This window comes from Microtus ochrogaster, chromosome X (assembly GCF_000317375.1).
Source record: "Microtus ochrogaster isolate Prairie Vole_2 chromosome X, MicOch1.0, whole genome shotgun sequence".
NCBI lineage: Eukaryota > Metazoa > Chordata > Mammalia > Rodentia > Cricetidae > Microtus > Microtus ochrogaster.
In genome coordinates, this window is record NC_022026.1 from 50,189,680 (window position 1) to 50,210,616 (window position 20,937).

The following is a 20,937-nucleotide window of genomic DNA, read 5'->3' on the forward strand; positions in this document are numbered from 1 at the left end:
TTTAATCCCAGCACTCGGGAGGCAGAGGCAGGCGGATCTCTGTGAGTTCGAGGCCAGCCTGGTCTACAAGAGCTAGTTCCAGGACAGACTCCAAAGCTGCAGAGAAACCCTGTCTCGAGAAACAAAACAAATGAAAATAAAAATAAAAAGGCTGCCAAAGGAGACTTTAAGAAATACTATTAGAGCTAACACTGGGAATGTTGGCACATGCCTTTAGTCCCAACACTCTACTCAGGAGGCAGAAACAAGCAGATCTCTGAGTTCAAGGCTAGCCTGATCTACAGGGTAAGTGCCAGGACAGCCAGTACTACAAAGAAACATCATCTTCAAAAGCAAACAAACAAACAAAAAATGAACTAGAAAGGGAATTACATTAAAAAAAATCTGTCGATTCAAAAAAAATGTAATTATCTGTTATGTATTCAAGTAACAAGGCTTTAACATACACTGTGTGTGTGTAACAAAACTGACAGAAATGAAAGGCAAGATAGAAAAATTCGAAATCACAAAAAGAGATCTATTGTTTTCAGGGCTAAGGGTTGAACAAATGAGCTTATATGTGATAAATAATCTTACCATTGGGTTACATCTCCAGCCCACCAGTGGAGCTTTATGATCACTCCTTTCTCAGTAACCAATAGAACATGATGACAAAGAACATAATAAAGATATAGACTGGATTCACTTTCTGTTCCTTAAGTCTTCCTGATCCCTCAACTCTTACCTTCTTCCTCTCCAGTCGTTCCTGCTCAATCTGCAGCATGATCTGTTCTCTTTCTAAACGCATCTGTTTAACAGCCTCCTGTGCCTTTGCTTCTGCTGTTTCCTTCTGAAAGAAACAAATAAACCAAGAAATAGTTCTCACATATGGTGAAGGCCTCTGTGTTTGTGAGCAGGCCAGGAAATGTGCACATAGGTAGACAATTTCAGAAGTTAATTCCCCCAAGGAGCAGTATTCCACACTAAGGAATAGTTTTAATAAGGTTTTGATAAGTGAATTGTCTAGTTTCCTTACTCCTCAGGGAGAAAATCCTAAGTCATGAGCTTTAGCCTCAGAGATCCCAAAAGCACTCAGCCACATTCATCAGTGTACTTATACTGACTTCATTCCCATTCCAGATTCATGGGATTTTTCTCCCAGATAAACCAGTGGCACCCAAATTCTTATTCCAATGTCTACCTCTACAAGAGAAATCCAAACTCACATGGCACACATTAATAACTTCACTTTATTCCATATAAGTTATATTTAATAACCAGCACATGGAATTTATATAAAAACTTCAAGTTAAGCCGGGCGGTGGTGGCGCATGCCTTTAATCCCAGCACTTGGGAGGCAGAGGCAGGCGGATCTCTGTGAGTTCGAGGCCAGCCTGGTCTACAAGAGCTAGTTCCAGGACAGGAACCAAAAAACTACGGAGAAACCCTGTCTCAAAAAATAAAAAAAAACCTTTAAGTTATTATTATGAGTCATTCACACTGAACAAATTTTGCCCAATATTAACTAAGACCATTGAAAAACAAGTCTGAGACTTCAGACTGTACCTGCTTTTCAATGATGGCTTTTTCTTGTTTTTCCTTTTCTTGTTTCTCTTTTGACAACAGCTCCTCCTCAGCCTTCTGTTTTGCCTTCTCTCCTGCCTTTCTTTTCTCTTCTTCCTGTTGCTTCTTTTCTTCTTCTTGCTTACGGGCTTCTTCTAGGCGTAGCCTTTCCTCTTCTGCCTTTCTTTTCAATTCCTCTTTTTCCAGCCTTTTGAGAAAAAAAACAGAGGATGACACACTCCAAAGGCAAACTGCTAAAAGACCATGTGCTGATCATAGCAAGTAAAGCTCAACATGTTCATACACATGCATGAGAGAGAGAGAGAGAGAGAGAGAGAGAGAGAGAGAGAGAGACAGAGACAGAGAGAGACAGAGAGAGACAGAGAGAGACAGAGAGAGACAGAGAGAGAGACAGAGAAAGTGAGCAAGAGTGCGAGAGGCTGAAAGTGTTATAATAACACCCTTATGGTCCTAAATCTCCTTAAACCTCATTATCACAGAAAACATTCCCTCTTACATCCACTTCACTTCCCTTAAAAGTAGTTTTATTTTTTTTCTCTTATAAGAGAAAACATTTAATTGGGTCAAGTAGTTTTATTTTTTTTCTTATAAGAGAAAACATTTAATTGGGTCTGGCTTACAGTTTCAGAGGTTTATTCCATTATTATCATGGTGGGGAGCATGGTGGTGTGCAGGCAGACACAGTGCTGCCTACATCTTCAGAAGGCAACAGAAAATCAGCTGAGATGCTGGGTGGTAGACTAAGCATAGGAAATCTCAAAGCCCACCCCACAGTGACACATTTCCACCAGCAAAGCCACACCTCCATGAAAGTAGTTTTAAAACTAGCATAAAAAGCCTGCCTTCTCATATGAAACTATTTCACAATTTTCAAGAACGAACCTCCCAATTTCATCCTTTTACACCAGCCCTCTAGCATAGGCCACCCAAGCCCACATTTGTCATTGTCACTAAACTACCTCTAGGCTCTAGTTTCTCTTCATACAGTAGAAATCTTTTCTTTTACTAATCTCGAGTTCACCAAACCTGTGAGCAGTTCTGTCATCCTCTTGATCCTTGTTATTATACCCATCCAATCCCAGGACTTCTTCCCTACCAAGCAGAAAGTGTACCCATTCAGTAGTTAATGGATATCTCTTGTCATTGGCCACTGGTGCGAGTCTTCATATAATGGCCTCCATATCTCATTCTTTAACACTTCAAACCCTCTTGAGTCCCTCATTGTCATAATTTGCCCACACCAGTGATGAGCTGGGCCTTGAATTGTTTAGTCTTGTGAATGAATATGTGAGTTCCACTGTTCACTATTCCTATGTGTTTTAAGTTTTCATTGAAAAAGTTTCATCTTTGCTATCAATCTTTGATCTGATCTTAGCTCATCCTTCTACGTCTTTGGTGACCTTCCCTAGTGAGAACTGTACAAACAACTTCTACCCTCTTCTCTGCCTCAGGATCTCCCCATGCCTCTAGTCCCCACCTGAGCATTCCTATGATGACACAGAGGCCACTGTTTCCCAATTCCCAGCCTGGGTAGTCCTTAGTCCTCATGCCATTCCCTGTCTTCCTGGACTAGCTAGAGAAAGGCACAAAGCTGATCAATCTTGTGTTCCTTAGCCTCAGCTGATATGTTTTTAGTCTCATCCCTTGGATTCTATATGGACAATTACTTTTTGTCAACCTTTACCATCATTCTAGTTGACAGAATTACCACTACTTTACAGAGAAAATTGGGGCCATTTCATCTTGCTTCTTAAATTTCACTCATTCACTGTATTATCACTGAGAATGTTCCCTGTTTGTTCTGATTAATATGGAAAGGACATAAATGCTACTACCACTTGTGCAGTTAATTCCATCCCCTCCCCCATTGTTCTTACTTCTTTTGCTAGCTCCCATTCCTTCCTATGCCAGTTTTACCCTTCTACATACAACTTTGCATGGGCTGCAAAATACTCAGGTCTCAGGCAACCCAATTCACCCTCTTAAATTCTCTCCCATCTGCCTTCTGCTTATGGCTACCTTCTTACCTATTTCAAGATGCTTCCTGTCTTTATACCCATCTTCTTAATAATTTATCTCCAAAAATATGTTCATTGCCTAAATCTCAAGACAAATATAGTCTAAGCCTATATGTATGTCTTGCAACAGTCTGACAACACTAACTTTTCTTCCTTTGAGGCCCTCTTTACAGCCTCTAGCCACTTGAGTGTTGCTGTCCTATCTCCCTCCACCTCTGTGTTACCTTGCTGCTACACTTGGAAGGCCAGTACCTGCCCTAGCTTGTACCCAAACCACCTGCCACTAGAAACTCAGGTAGCCAGAAGTCAGGTATGAATAGCATTGTAGACCTCTGCCTGCAAATTCAGGCCTGTACTCTCATTTGGACAATGACTTCAGGTTGGCTGTGTGGCCTGGTCATGAGAAGCCTTACTCAAGTATTTTTTGATATGGGCTCCTAGCCATTGTTTCAGTTTCAACATGGAATGTATTCTGTAATCCCAGGAAGCTCTCCTGTTTGCTAGTCTCTACAAATGTCTTTCCCAGATTGAATCTAGGGTATTGGGTTTCTTGCCCCAACTCCAAGAATCTCATTGTTTATCTTGGGCTATCCCCAAGTCCAGAGGCTAGGATTGCTATGTGGGCTTCTGAGAAAGCTCTGATATCACAACCATCTGGAACTAGACAAGCTTTTTTGCTCTCTTAGGGCCTAGTAGCCAAAACACCTAGTAAGCCCTTTCTTCAAAGGGAGTCTCCAAGATCCATGATTTGAACAGCGTTTCCCTCAACAGCTGGTGACAATAACTGGACTTTTCAGAGTTTAGTGCAAGCATCTTTATTTTTTTTTGCTACATTCTCTCAACTTGTAATCACATTGCTGCAACTTTAACTATTGAAACTACACAAAACAGATGTCAGGATGATCCTATTCTAAGAGATGTCCACTGTGTTCCAGCCCCAGGCTTTCTGGTACTTTCCTTTCTCACCTCGCATGTGACACTATCAAAGCTTCACATTCTGGCAAGAGAGAGGAAAACTGATTTGGGATTAAGTGTATCCTAGGTCACAGGCTTCTATTTTATTTCCAACTATCTGTGTGTTCTGCAGGCATCTAGGTTTATCTTCTATCAGATGGTTACTTTTTAGCTTTTCAGACCGATTCTTTTTTGCCTTTCCATGGTTTCTTATTGGGTATTCCATCATCTTAAATACCATCCTCTCCAAATCTGTCTCTTTTTTTTTTACTTGTGTGAGTCTGTATACACCCTTTTCTTTTGCCTTCATCATGAAATTTCAGCCCGTGAGTCCACTTAACCCACTGTTGTCACTGATGGCATTTTAGTTGAGCTTCTTCCACTTCACTGAACATCAACCAACAGTGATCCATGACTGTACTCTGGCCTTTTAAACTATTAACTAGAAAACGGAGACAGCCTGTGAACAAATGAGGCTATGTTAGTCAGCTGGAAGCTAAGCTCAAAGAGGAAAGAAATCAGCTCCTTCCCCAATGCAGGACCAGTAAGGCCACAGAAGTGAGTGGACCTGCATCTTGAGAAAGAAAGACATATCATGTGACAAGGAGCATGAGTTCACGTGGAGACAAAGCACAAGCCAGGCTTGTGTGGTATGGAGCTGCATATTAGAGTACATGAGGAGGGATGCAGGCTTGCCTAGAGAGAGAGAAGGCAGAGGAGCAAGGAATGGCCAGTTCAGGGAAGAATTGTTGGTAGGTTTGGATAAATCCTGTAATCAAGACTTACTAGCAAGAAGCCAGGCAGGGGACGGGCAGTGGTGGCGCACACCTTTAATCCCAGCACTCAGGAGGCAGAGGCAGGCGGATCTCTGTGAGTTCGAGACCAGCCTGGTCTACAAAGGGAGTTCCAGGACAGGCACCAAAAACTACAGAGAAACCCTGTCTCAAAAATAAAATAAAAAAGACTCATTATCAAGGACAACCATAATTTATTTAAGAAAAGTCACTCTGGAAACAGTGTGGACAGTGGACAAACTCTGGGAGGTCTGGAGCACTCAGTTAAGATTCCACAAACAGCCAGTGCATGTCTTTAATCCCAGCACTTGGGAGGCAGAAGTAGGCAGATCTCTGTGAATTCAAGGCCAGCCTGGGCTACAAAGCGAGTTTAAGGACAGCCAGTTACACAGAGAAACCCTGTCTCGAAAAAACAAACAAAAGATTCCACAGATACAGTCTAGCTGACCTATCTGGTATGGGAGGAGCATAGTGGAGAATAGAGATGCTAAGATGAGTGCCAATGAAGACTTAAATAACAACTGATGTAATGTGAAGGATAATGGAAATGTAGAAAGCAGCTCTGAGATGTCTAACTTTGGAACAACATGGAGTACATGAAATGAACAAGAACTCTGAGTGATGTATACTAATTTATGCCTTCAAAATGCTGAATTTGAGGTAAATATGGGACACAATTATATATAGGTTTTGACCAAAGACAAAAGCTAGTTAACAGAACTTTCTGAGAAGGAAATAATTTATAGAATTATGTATTTATTCTTTAACCTTCCTCAAGACCCAGTAATACCACTGTTGGGTATATATCCAAAGGATGCTCAATCATGCCACAAAGACATGTGCTCAACTATGTTCATGGCAGCTTTATTTGTCATAGCCAGAATCTGGAAACAACCTAAATGCCCCTCTACTGAAGAATGGATAAGAAAAATATGGTATATTTACACAATGGAGTACTACACAGCAGAAAAAAATAATGACAGCTTGAATTTTGCAGGAAAATGGATGGAGCTAGAAAACATCATTTTGAGTGAGGTAACCCAGACACAGAAAGATAATTATCACATGTATTTAAACATAAAGCTAAGAAAACAGCCTACAAACCACAATCCCAGAGAACCTAGACAACAATGAGGACCCTAAGAGAGACATACATAGATCTAATAGACATGGGAAGTAGGAAAAGACAAGATCTCCTGTGTAAATTGGGAGCATGGGAACCTTGGGGGAGGATTGAAGGGGGGAGGGGAGATGCAGGGAGGGAAGCAGAGAAAAATGTAGAGCTCAATAAAAATCAATAAAATTAAAAAAAAAGAATTATGTGTTTATTCTGGTAACTACTAGCCACATGTGGCTATAAAAAATGATATGTGTCTATTAAGGCTAAAGAATTGAATTTTCTTCAATTTACAGCTACATATACATAAGCACTATGGTATAGACAATGCAGCTTTAGATTAAATTCAGGGCTTAGGCACAGATTCAGGAATCTTCACTGTGTTCCAGAAAGTACAGAAGATTTATAAAACAAAGCCACAGTTAGCTTCAAAAATAGGTGATAAATGCAAGGTAAATAGAAAATGAAGTCAGAAAGAGAGATGAGAACAAGTTCACTTAACACATTGCTGCATGAACTGTCAGCCATAAATATTTTGAAGCCAGGGGAAATGTGTATAAATTTGTATGTATAAATAAGTGTATTCAGGGAGGACTTCTCAGGCAAAAAGCTGATTAAGAAATCTAAAATGGTTGAAAGATACTTAAAGAAATGCTCAACATCCTTAGCCATCAAAGAAATACAAATCAAAACAACTCTGAGATTCCATCTTACAACTGTAAGAATGGCCAAGATCAGGGCTAGAGAGATGGCTCAGAGGTTAAGAACACTGACTGCTCTTCCAAAGGTCCTGAGTTCAATACCCAGCAACCACACAGTGGCTCCCAACCATCTGTAATGAGACCTGGGGTCCTCTTCTGATGCTACAAGCAGAATACTGTATACATAATAAATAAATAAACAAATATTTTTTTTAAAAAAAAAGAATGGCCAAGATCAAAAACACTGATGACAACTTATGCTGGAGAGGTTATGGGGTAAAGGGAACACTCCTGCATTGCTGGTGAGAATGCAAGCTGGCACAGCCCCTTTGATATCAGTATGGCAATTTCTTAGAAAACTGGGAAACAACCTTTCCTAAGACCCAGCAATACCACTTTTGGGTATATAGCCAAAGGATGCTCAATCATACCACTATGCTCATAGCAACATTATTTGTCATAGCCAGAATCTGGAAACAGCCTAAATGCCCCTCGACTGAAAAATGGATAAGGAAAATGTGGTCCATTTATACAATGGAGTACTGCACAGCAGAGAAAAATAACAACATCTTAAATTTTGCAGGAAAATGTATGGAGCTAGAAAACATTATTTTGAGTGAGGTAACTCAGACACACATAAAAAATAATTATCACATGTACTCACTCATAAGTGGTTTTTAAACATGTAGCAAAGAAAACCAGCCTACATTTCACAATCCCAAAGAACCCAGACAACAAAAAGGACCTTAAGACAGACATACATGGATCTAATTTACATGGGAAGTAGAAAAAGTCAAGATCTTCTGAGTAAACTGGGAGCATGGGAACTATGGCAGAGGGTAGAAGGGGTGTGGAGAAGAAGAAGGGGAATGGAGAAAAATATATAGCTAAATTTTTTATAAATTTTTTTAAAAAGCTGATCAAGGAATAAGGGCTTGGAGTCCAGGTAATATCTAAGGGGATTTAACAGGTAAGATACAGGAAGACAAGAAAAGCAAGGACAAGTTCCACAGAGCCAAAGGAAACCAAACATCAAATTAAGAATCTGGTAATGAAAGAATGGAGAGTGTGTGGAAGTGTGAATAGTGTGAGTTGCAAAAATAAAGACAGGAAGGTAACCAAGTCTCTCTGCAGCTGAACTGCTAAGGAAATGAGAGAGAACAAAGTAGCTAAGAAGGTAAACAACTTTCTTTTTTTTTTTTTTTTTTTTTTTGGTTTTTTCGAGACAGGGTTTCTCTGTGGTTTTGGAGCCTGTCCTGGAACTAGCTCTGTAGACCAGGCTGGTCTCGAACTCACAGAGATCCGCCTGCCTCCTTTTTTTCTTTAAAGTAAACAGCAACAATCATATCACTCACCTGTTCTGGGGATGTTGTATTCCTGTGGCTACCTTTACCAAGCCTGTCATTTGAAATCCCATGATTACATTACCTTTCCCTTCACATAACTTCCAGCCCACCCAAACCAGCCTGAATATAACATCCAACAATAACAAAACATGTAGAAAATGGTCAAAAGACTGGAGTAAGAAAATAAGCAGAGATGTTCAGAATTTGAAGAAGGTATCCCTCTCAACTGTAAAAAAAAAAAAAGATCAACAAACATTTAATCAGAAACCACATACCAGGCAGTGGAGGCATATACCTTTAATCCCAGCACTCGGGAGGGAGAGGGAGAGGCAAGTGAATCTCCGAGTTGAAGGCCAGCCTGGTCTATAGAGTGAATTTCAGGACAGCTAGGGCTACACAGAGAAACCCTGTCTTGAAAATAAAAGAAAAAAAAAGAAAAGGGGAACTATCAACAAGATGATGGGACAGACCTAGCTGGCTTCCCAGGGGAGACCTTAACCTCTCTGAGGAGTAGATGAGGGTGGGGTGAGGGGAAGGGGAGAGGCGGGGAAGGGGGAGAGGGGAGAGAGCGAGGAAGAAGGGGGAACTGGGACTGGTATATAAAAATAATCAATTAAACAAATAAAATAAATATTTTTTTAAAAAGGGGGAAAAAAGAAACCACAAAGATTTTAAAGGTTACTAAACAATGTCTTATTATTTGTTACCTTAAATTCAGTGCTAGTCTTCAAGTGCTATAGCACTATTTCCTGTCTCATTCCTTACATGGTACCAGATTGTACTCTGTGATCATCCCAACAACATCTTTTCTCCTTGTAGTGATAAAATTGACCTTGTCCTTTAACTATGTTTCCTTTCTGAACATAAAGATCATAAAAAGCAGAACTGCCTGTATCACATCAAAGTACTATTGCCACAGTGGCTTTCAAACATTGATGAATTGCTAAGGTAGAATGAGACAGGGCCAGCACATTTTCACAATGTTCCCTGAACACTTCTGATAGATTCCCTCCAACATTTAGAGACTACTGCAATGACATCCTTTGTCTTTCTCCAGGAGAGGATTTCCACATACCTCACTGTCATGGGCTAGGGGGTTGACTCTTCTCTCGAGCTTCTTATCTATGGGACTCTGACCTACTTACTCTCTTTCCTCCTTGATTTTAGAGCATGAGTTAGGATCGTCTGGGAAATAGAGTCAAGATCTCTATATCCAGAATCTTTTGTTTATCCAGGGAGACTCAATCTATCACCAAAGTTCAAACTCTCCTCATAGCTCTACTAGAGTTGCCTATATAATTGTTTCTATATCTAAGAAAGGAAAGGAAGGTACCTGTAACATTTATATCTTGCTAATGTGAGTTTCTAGGTTCTCAAAAAAGAGCAAAGTTCTGCCACTGTTAATGACATAGCTTCTGTGAAATGCATGCAATCAAGATTCCTATACTACTGTCCAGGTTTTGGCAACACAAAAATTGTAAAAAGAAAGGCAAGCCAATCTTTCCAACCCCACCTTTACATCAGATCACACAAGCCTGAGTTCCTGTATACCTCTCTTGTTCTTCCTTCATGAACCGTTCTTGCTCCTCTTGTTCCTTCTGTAACCGAGCCTGACGTCTCCTTTCAGCTAGAATTTTTGTAGCCTCCTCTGCGTCAGTGGTGCCTGCTGTGGGTTTTCCTGAGGCAGTAAAACATTTAGTAGTAAAAAAAAAATCAGGGGAAATGAACACAATGAGCCCACTCACATAGAAGTGGACACATAACTATTAACTCAGTGTAGTGATGGCAAACACTGCAACACAGTTACAATTAGTCACTAAGCCGAAGAAGCTGTGACCCTTGGGGTTTTTTTTTTTTTGACAAAAGTTACCTTTAATTTACAATGTAATAAAGGTTACAGGTAAAAAGCCCTATTACACAAATGTACAAATCTGTACAAAGCTCATACAATGGTTCCTACCTGGTCTCCTGTTAGCCAGGTCTAGCCTGGAGCTCTGAATAACCAGAATGCTACACTGGGAGGGGGTTCGGGGGAGCCTCCAAACCAAGAGCTGGGCACTATCCTCCTGATACGAACCTGGTCCTTGCAAAGTACAGTCTTTTCCTGTTCATCGTGAGCCATCCTATCTAGTCATATTCTTAAGAAACTGCCTCATAGCACACACAAAAGTTGATGCCACAGGAGGGCAACACAGGAACTAAATGCCAACTAGCAAGTGGAGTGTTCAGGGTGGACAAGGAAAATAGATCAAGTCCAACAATACCATAAAAACCCATAAATCTGTGCCCATGACACTGGCCACAGACAGAGGGAACTCAATGGTCTCATTCCAGCAGAAAGGACTGAGGAGAAAGGCCTAACTACTGGACCTCAAAACCATGGACTTACACCTTAGTTTAATAAAATGAAGAATGCCAACCAACCTGGGATCCATGGCAATCATTTTGCTACCCGGGACTCACAAGGGAAATGAATTTAAATGAAACTACCGCCTCCTCCATAGCTCTGGATTCCACCTGGACTGTATGACTTCACATGAAAATGGCCCTGGGAGGCAGAGGGAGAGCACCAGGGCAGTCTGCTTAGGGCCTGGGGAGCCTTTCTCCACACTTCTGTGTTCTGACTCAGGTCTCTAACTGGTACTTCAGCCCCACCCCTAGTCTCAATATTACATGTTAGGAGCCCAGGAGACTTTCTGAAAGACGATACCACACACACAGAAAGTCTCCTCCCTAGTTCACTAGCCCCCTTTGCCAGCCTCCATTCATCCTACCCATCCCACCCCCTTCATAGCCAAAAATATCCAATCAGTAAGGAAAGTGTGGGCTTCTTGTGGGGCCAAGCCTCCTTTGTGTATTTCTTCATCTTGGGTTCATTTACAGCTTCAGGGTTATAGACTGCAGGGTTTGGTGTGGGGTTTATGGTCACTGCCAATGGCACAACAGGAGTCAAGTCCACATCAGGGGCGAGGTTAGGGTATGGCATTGGCAAGCCACCAATGAGTGCTGTCCCATGGATGCCATGAGGTTGGGAGCCTGTTTCACTATGTGTGGGGGGCAGGCTCCCGTATAGTCCTCGACTGAAGGCAAAGTTCTGTATGCGCCTGCTTCCTGTCTCCTCCAGGCCCAGAGAGCCAGAGCCCTCCATCCATTTCTTCTTGACTGGAACCACTGCACCATGTTCCAGAAGTGACCGACAGAGGGATCCACATCCTCTGGCTAGCATCTTCCTCACTGAAAGTCACCCGTGAGTTCTTCCTCTTCCTCTTTGGTCTCTGAATGTCCAGATTTCCCTCCTCAAGAGTGAGAGTTGAAATCCGTTTGTTGTGGGCAGTATTATCTGTCAAGTTATCAAGCCTGGTCTCCTCTTCTAGAAGTCCCAAAAACCCTTGAGTTCATCATCCTCTCCACCCATCTTCTCATCTCCCTTAACAGCTGATGGCAATGTTTGAGGCTTCTCTCGCAGAGTGTATGCCCTTGTGGATGCACCAAATGAGACAGCGGAATCAATGGGAATCTCTTGAGGCTTGTGAGGTTCCACCCGAATGTGACCCAAGAAAGCGTCATGAGTGCTGTTGAGATCTATCAAGAAAACTCTCTTCAGGTGCTTGTGGTAAACCAGTGCTGCATGGAGCAAGACTGGTGATCAATGGTGAAGTCACACAAATCAGGGTTTCTCCCAAATAAGCAATACTTCTTCTCTTCAATAATCAGTGTCTCCTTTCACTACAAGATGCAAGCCAGGTAGGGGCTTGCCTTCCCAGGTCAGGCAGTCGAACAGCCGGAGGCTGGAGCCATCTTGCATCTCCCCCTCCCATTTGGTGGCCCAAAACACGCTGGGAAACTGGGAGGCCAAGAGGGAAGAGGCGGCCTCCTAGCAGCCTGTGCCGACTCTTGGTGTTTTTAGGCCTCAGTAGGGGCAGGAAACAGTTAAGGACAGAGCTACAAGTAAGTTCCACAACACTCCCATCTTAGTGACTTTAATGTCAGAGACTTTAAGGACTAAGGCTAGTGCTCTGTTGTGTAGAAGAGCACATATAGGCTGCATGGGAACCATCTTAGGTTCCATAGTCATAAGCAGAATCAAGGCATAGGTCTCATAAATAAAGCACTATTAAAAATGATAGAAAGCCTAAGGAAACAGTAAAAGGGGATGACATTGTCCTAGGGAAAACCTCCTCTTCTCCAAAACGTGAGAGAATGAGATATAGATCAGGGCAGAGGAAGAACTATGAGGGGAAGGCCAAGGCTAACTGGCAACATCAACAGAGAAGGTTTACCTGTACTGTGCTCAGTCTTCCCTCCGGTGGTAGAATGCTTCTCAGTGGCATGCTTATCAGCTACATATTTCTCAGTGACAGGTTTGTCAACCAGGTTCTTCTCAGTGACAGGTTTGTCAACCATGTGCTTCTCAGTGGCATACTTGTCAGCCATGTGCTTCTCTAGGGTTTCTTCTTTGGGTATGCCAGTGGCCTGCTGACCAGTGGCACCCTCCTTTTCCTTATTGCTCTTCTCCTTCTCTGCTTTCTTCTTGAGTGCTTCTTCAATGGGAACGGGAGGAAAGCGATATTTCACAGGAGACCCTATATATAGGGGCTTCACTTTGGAGACTTCACTTCTCTTTGGAGACTGTGGATATGCTTTTGAAGTTGTCCTGGAAAACAAAAATAAGGCAGAACAGATACCGTACTTGACCATAAAACTCTTCGTAAGAAGTTTTGTTCCAACTGAGCCGTGGTGGCACACACCTTTAATCCCAGCACTTGGGAGGCAGAGGCAGGCAGAATTCTGTGAGTTCGATGCAAGCCTGTTCTACAGAGTGAGTTCCAGGACAGATTCCAAAGCTACAGAGAAACCCTGTCTTGAAAAAAAAAAACAAAAAAGGAAAACAGAATTTTTTTCCCAATAAACTGAATAACTTCATCCTTCTATAGAAACAATTATAGGGCTTATTATACACTCCCCAAAGTCATCCCAAAAGAGATAAATTTTAAGAAATTCAGCTGGTAATACATGTCCAAATTATGTTAAAACATAATCATTTATGCTTTATGACAATGTTTAGGATGGTACCATGGTTTGGATACAATTAGTAAATGTGTAAATGCATGTACGTCTGTATGTGCATATGCGGAGGCCAGAGATTGATATCAGTGTCTTTCTATATCACCCTCCATATTTTTTTTTTTGAGAAAGGGCTTCTCTGCGTAGCCTTGGCTGTCCTGGAACTCACTCTGTAGATCAGTCTGGTCTTGAACTCAAGAGATCCACCTGCCTCTGCATCTTGAGTACTTGGAGTAAAGGCATGAGTCAGCACCACCTGGCAAAAAAACCACTCTTAATATGGGTTACACCATGAATGAAGAGGGGAGCTGAATAAAAAAAGAGAAAGTGAGGAGCTGGGCATTATCATTTATCTCTCTCTGCCTCCTGACTATGAATGCAATGTAACCAGCTGCTTTAAGCTCCTAGTGTCATTCTTTCCCCAACTGTACCTTCAAACTGTGAATCAAATTCAACCTTTCCTTAAGTTGCTTTTGTCAAGTATTTTGTCACAGTTATGAGAAAAGCAACTAAAATAAAGCATGAACTGGTCACAAGCTTAGCAGCCTTAAAGTCACCATCAGAATGCCAACATGACATTCTTATCTGCTTTAAATGGCTCACTAATGCAAAATGAGGTCACATTCTCTATCTGGCAGAACTGAAGCATAATGGTCAGGTGGAAGTTAACATCACACCACTGACGTTGAGGTTCTGTTATAAGTAAACTGGGCCAAGCACTCATGACTACACATTAAAACACAACAAACTGAGGGAAATCTGGAAAGGAAAAATTTAGTAACTTGAACAGGAACCTAAGAAGCAAACATTACTAACAACATACAAGAGACTGGAGAAAGCTGGGCAGTGGTGGTGCACGCCCTTAATCCCAGCACTGGGGAGGCAGAGGCAGGCGAATCTCTGTGAGTTCGAGGCCAGCCTGATCTAGAAGAGCTAGTTCTAGGACAGGAATCAAAAGCTACAGAGAAACACTGTCTCGAAAATCAAAAAAAAAAAAACAAAAAAACACAACAACAACAACAAAAACCCTTCTACCTGTTAAGAGAGAATAGATTATTTGGGATAAAACTCATGAAGGCTGTTTATAATCCCCCATTCCAACTCCTCATTAATAAACAAAATATGCTAATATACAGACAGGCACACACATACAAGAGAAGGAGGAAAGGAAGGAAGGAGGGAGGGAGAGAGGGGCATAATGGGCAACCAAAATATAAAATATAGTCTTGAATTCTTAATTTCATCTGTGTGTAGAATATCCAGAACATCTTGCCTCTATATATGTTTAAATGGATTTAGCATCCTGTTGGCCAAAGTGCAAGAGGAGCACATCTTGAACAAGACACAGTTGGTCTGGCAGGTTCCATAATTCTCTAGTCAGGCTGACTCAGAGTACTACAAGCCAAGGGAAGCTTGGCAGTGTTTTTTTTTCTAGGTCCCAGAAATAGGTATCTAAGCTGAGGGAAGAAATTAAGCGTAAGTTAATTGGGAGAAGTCATGGTGCTTTTTATAGAGCTTTATTTCGAAGTATGTACACATCTATTTATTCATGATGTCAGTGATGTAGGCAGGAAGGAAACTGGTATTAATTATAGTTTTTCTTAAATAAGAAGAACAGTCCTGAGAGCATAAATGACTTTTTCCTAAGAGATACAAATAGTGAGAACAGGGCTGGCATCCAAGTACTGATATTTGCTTTTATAGTTTTTAGTTTTAGTTTGCTACTTTAATTTTTTTTCAGGTTCAATGATACTGTAATAGGGAATTTAAAAAGTATGCTTGGGGAGTTGAAGGAGGCCTTCCTGTAGCACAGAGCAGGATTATGTAAATTGGATTTTTTGTTTGTTTTTCAAGACAGGGTTTCTCTCTGTAGCTTTGAAGCCTGTTCCTGGAATTTGCTCTGTAGACTAGGCTCAAACTCACAGAGATTAAAGGCATGTGCCACCACTGCCCAACTTGAGTATATAACTTTTTAAAGCTGCATGACTAGCAAACAATAGTAACAAACACCTCCCTCTGTAAGTACAATGGCAAAAATAATTCTCTAGAGGCAGCTTCATACTTCTGTATGTGAATGGACTGCAAAGTGGAACCCCAAAGGAATCCCCATACACACATCCTGGAATTTGGTTTTATTTTCTTCCGTGCTATCTAATGCTAAGTATGGTTAACGCAGTCCACAGTATACACACTGGATAGTAGAGAGGGTTCTATGATTAAATACAACTCAGTCAACAGTCTGAAATTTATTATTTTCCAGAGAGAAAAAGAAAGCCTATATACACTACCTTACCTCACAAACTGACACCATGGTATGCGGCAGTAACAAGGACTCAACACCACTGCCATGGGGTTTCTGTCTAAATTCATGACCTGAATCTAACCTCAAGTAAACTTCCAAACCAACCTAAATCAAAGACCAGCCCTCAAATGAACTATCTTGTATGTCAAGATCATGAAAAAAGTAAAACTAAGGAACTGTTGTTACAAGTTAAGAGACCTAAGAGTGAGGTATGGTGGCACATGTCTATAAATCCTAGAATTTGGAAGGTGGAGGCAAGATGATCAGGAATTCAAAGCCATTCTCAGTTACACAGTGAGTTCAAGGATGGCCTAGTATATATAAAATCCTATCAAACACACACAAAGATAAATAGTGAATAACAAAATAAAGGAGACTAAGGTGATTAAATTATCAAATACATTGTGGTACTCTGCAGACTGGATCCTGGGCTGGGGTGTAGTAACATTATAAAGTACCTTATTAAGACAATTGACCAAAACTATGTATATACATACATACATACATACATACATACATACATACATACATACATATACTATAGATTAAGTATATCAAAGTAATTTTCTAATTTTCACATACCACGAGTATGTGTATTAGTTACTTTTGGCACGGCTTCAACAAAATGTCCAACAAAGTAACTTATGAAAGAGTTTATTTTGGTTTATGGTTAAGGGACTGCATGCAGCCCATCATGCTACAGAAAGTATGGCAGCATGAATGTGAGAAGGAGATAGTCAGTTAAACTTCATCCAGTTAATCAAAAGGAGAGAAATGCTTCTACTCATATTCCTCCGTTTTTTTCTTTCTTTCTTTATTTTTTAAAATTTATTTAACTTTATTTTATGTGCATTGGTATGAAGGTATCAGATCCCCTGGAACTGGAGTTACAGACAGTTGTGAGGTGCCATGTGGGTGCTGGGATTTTTACCTGGGTCCTCTAGAAGACCAGCCAGTGATCTTAACCACTGAGCCATCTCTCCAGCCCCCGCTTTCTTTTTTTAAATTTCAGTTTGAGACTCCAGGTTATGGGATGGTGCCATTCATATTCAGGGTGACTCTCCTTAGTTAAACCTCTTTAGAGACTCCCTCAAAGACATGCATGGAGGTGTTTCTCCTAGGTGATTCCAAATCCAACCAAGTTGACAGTGAAGACCAACTATCACAGTGTGTAAAAGAATGTCTTTGTTCTCTAGGGACATATCATCAGAAACATACTTTCAACAGTTCTGGGAGAAAAAGATGTCTACTGACAGGATAAGAATGGTGAAACAAATGTAGATGAAAGGGTATTTTTCAGTTCTTTAAAGCTGAAAAAGTTGAAATAGAAAGGCTTAAAAATTGGTCCAAATTCAAATGATCCTTTGTTTAGACTTAAACATATAGTATATCTGTATACTGGGTAAGTATACAAATATGTGTACCTGCAGAACCAGGTACACTAGATGTCATCCTTTACAAGTAAAAATTCAGATAAGAATGTAAATGCCAAGCCAGGTGGTGGTGGTACACGCCTTTAATCCCAGCACTCCGGAGACAGAGGCAGGCGGATCTCTGTGAGTTTGAGACCAGCATGGTCTACGAGAGCTAGTTCCAGGACAGGCTCCAAAGCTACAGAGAAACCCTGTCTCGAAAAACCAAAAAAAAAAAAGGGGTCCACATGACTATCATAATGACCAAACACCAACTTACAATATTTAGCACAGAACAACTGGAAGCATAAGTAATATATTAAGACTCAGAAACAGAAACAGGCTAAGGAAACATTTTTGGCCACATTTGATTTCTTCTCTCTAGATTTTTAGCTTTGTTCCATATACTAGTTTCAGAGTGTAGTTGAAGCTAAGTCTTCTAGAACTCATAGAAATATCTGACAATACAAACAATGAAAAGAAACAATCACTTAAAAGAGTAATGCTAGTAATATACATAACTATCTAACCGGGGCTTAATTTACCTGAGATCAAGGAGGATACTGTAATGTCAGAGCTTAAGCGTTTACATTCATCACATAAGTAGCCTGAGCTTTGGGATCAGAATTCAAAATAATTAAGTGTTGTGCTTTCCTGTCGCTTTAAGGGACAAGCCACGCCCACTCCCATTACCTCTGACCTGCCCACCGCCATCTTGGCCCCTTCCTTTTCTGCTTCCTTGACGTGGTGCACGCGTTTTCTCTCTCTCTCCTTTTATCTCTCTTCCATCTTCCTCTTGGAGAGGCAGCTTCGCTTCTGCCTCTCTCCCCACTTCTCTGCTTCCCCCTTCTCTCTCTCTCTCTCTCTCTCTCTCTCTCTCTCTCTCTCTCTCTCTCTCTCTCTCTCTCTCTCTCTCTCTCTCTGTCCCCCCTTCACCCTTCCTCCTCCATAATCCCCTGAATAAACATTCAACCTCACCCTGCATGTCATGTCTATCCATGTTTCTGTCTTCTGCCCGCCCACCATGTGTCTCCCTGCCTGGGACCAGCCATTGCTCAGGGACCAGCACCCGTCTCTGCCTGGGGCCCACTGCCTGCTGCCACATGGCCCGCCACCACTGCTCTGAGACCAGCAGCCATCTCTGCCTGGGGCCCACTGCCTGCTGCCACATGGCCCGCCACCACTGCTCTGAGATCAGCAGCCATCTCTGCCTGGGACTGGCTGCTCCCAGGGCCCACTGTCTGCCACCACATGGCCTGTCACCACTGCTCAGGCCACCACTCTGGGACCGGCAGCCATTTCTGCCTGGGACTGGCTGCTCCCAGAGCCTGCTGCCTGCCACCACATGGCCCGCTACCACCATTTGGAACCTACAGCATTTCTGCTGCCTACTGCCGCAGGGATCTTGCAGCATTTTTTAAAAACAACACTAAGCATACCTTTCAAAGCCACAACCTTTTTTGTATGCTTTTAAAAAGGACTAGAGAGATGGCTCAATGGGTAAGAGTACTGGCTGGGGGAATTTTCTGGATGACATTCAGTGAAGAGATGCTAGGAAACAAATTTAAACGTGGTTACCTTCACCACGTAAAAACAGGCATCTTGACTTACGGGACTCTTATGACAGAGAGAGCCTGAGGAAGCAAGCTCCACAGGGAGCTAAAGCCAGGAGAAAATACAGCCCTGGGAGCCAACCCAGTCCTGGGACACTGGCAGACTGGGATTGAGCCAACAACCTGACTCAGAGTTGGTGACCTCCACCAGAACCGGAGTGGGACTGAACCAGCTACCTAGGACACAGAGAGAACAAGCTCCCCCAGAAGCAGAAGCCAGGAGCAAACCCAGTCCTGGGACACAGGCAGATCAGGACTGAGCCAGCTACTAGATCCAGAGTCAACAATCTCCACTAGAACAGGTACGGGGGAGGAACCCCTGAGCAAGTGAGCTAGAGACTGCTCAGAGTCCAGACGTGAATCCAGGACCTTCAAGGGAGTAGACCTAAGCCAACACCCTGGTGGATCTGGGCCAGAGTTTAGGACCTCCCAGGACCTAGGCCTGAGCCAGGACCTCTGTCACCCTGGGTGTGAGTAAACCTGGACCTCTGAGGAAATGAATAGGCAAGAACCAGAAATCTTGGCAGGGCCAGGCTCGAGTCTGGAACCTGAGAGAGAGTAGGCCTGAGCCAGGTCCTCTGTGGGTTCCAACACTGGTTTGTGACGTCAAAGGGAATAGGCAGGAACCTGGAACCCCTGCGGGTCTGAGACAATTCTGAGACCTCTGAGCATGTAAGCAGTTCTTCTGCGGGTTCGGGCGCACCCTAGACTGGAACCTTCCAGGCAATAGACTGGAACCAGAAACCTTTCCACGTCCAACTCCAACCCAGAGAGGGAATCCAGACCAAGATTTAAAGATACAGGTCAAAGCCTGTAGCCTAAGCCAAAGTTGACCTGAAGCAAGGAACTCCACCTGGGGCAACAAATTCCACAGGAGTGAAACACAGAACAAGACTCCTAGGACAGAGAGAGCCTGAGGAAGCAAGCTCCACAGGGAGCTAAAGCCAGGAGAAAATACAGCCCTGGGAGCCAACCCAGTCCCAGAACACTGGCTGATCAGGACTGAGCCAGCAACCTGACTCAGAGTCTGCTATCTCCACCGGAACCAGAGTGGGACTGAACCAGTTACCTAAGACACAGAGAGAACAAGCTCCACTAGGAGCAGAAGCCAGGAGAAAACCCAGTCCTGGGACACGGGCGGATCAGGACTGAGCCAGCCAGCGACCAGATCCAGAGTCAGCGATCTCCACCACAACAGGTCCAACTCCAAGACAGGGACTTCTGCAGAAGGAGATCCAGACCGGCATTTACAGAAACAGATCAATGCTGCAGCCTAGGCCAAAGTAGGATTGAGACAGCAGACTCCAAGGGACCAAGCAGACCAAAGCACAGGAGCACTGAGCTACCTCCAGGAACAGGAATAACCAATGGGGTAACTACAACTGTGACACTGACTGTACCATGAGGAACGACCATTTTGGATTCACTGGCACCTAGATTATTCAACAGAATCTCAGACAACCCCAACCACACCTATTAGAGGAAAAGATGTGTAAAAAAGGTAAAAATCACATGCTACACCACAAAGAGCAACACAATACCAATAAAACCTAAAGAAATTGATCACCAAAAGAACACATAATCCAATAAAAAAAATGGAGTACAGACCTAAACAGAGAACTCTCAACAGAGAAATCTAAAATGACTAAAGACATTAAAGACATCTAAAGACACTTAAGGAAATGTTCAACATCCTTAGTCATCAGAGAAATGCAAATCAGAACAACTCTGAGATTTCATCTTACATCTGAAAGAATAGCCAAAGTCAAAAACACTGATGACAACTTATGCTAGAGAGGTTGTGGGGAAAAGGGAACACTTATGCATTGCTGATGGGAATGCAAGCTGGTACAACCCCTTTGGATGTCAGTGTGGCAATTTCTCAGAAAATTAGGAAACAGCCTTCCTCAAGACCGAGTAATACCACTTTTGGGCATATATCCAAACGATGCTCAATCGTGCCACAAGGTGTTCATAGCAGCGTTGTTTGTCATAGCCAGAACCTGGAAACAACCTAAATACCGATCGATCAAAAAATTGATAAGGAGCCGGG

The 20,937-nt window shown here is 42.4% G+C and overlaps 1 protein-coding gene and 1 pseudogene across 8 annotated transcripts in view; both read right to left on the bottom strand.

The window, feature by feature from the left end:
* Nucleotides 1–20,937, bottom strand: part of Map7d2 (MAP7 domain containing 2) — a 106,393-nt gene that overhangs the window by 8,810 nt on the left and 76,646 nt on the right. For all 8 annotated transcript variants that reach the window (XM_026784750.1, XM_026784748.1, XM_026784749.1 and 5 more), the window contains 4 exons: nucleotides 12,774–13,147; nucleotides 10,045–10,171; nucleotides 1,546–1,750; nucleotides 725–829 (listed from right to left, as the gene is read on the bottom strand). In XM_026784750.1, coding sequence (XP_026640551.1) covers nucleotides 725–829; nucleotides 1,546–1,750; nucleotides 10,045–10,171; nucleotides 12,774–13,147 — 811 coding nt within the window. The remainder of the gene's footprint in view (nucleotides 1–724; nucleotides 830–1,545; nucleotides 1,751–10,044; nucleotides 10,172–12,773; nucleotides 13,148–20,937) is intronic.
* Nucleotides 10,484–11,729, bottom strand: LOC113457434 (annotated as a pseudogene).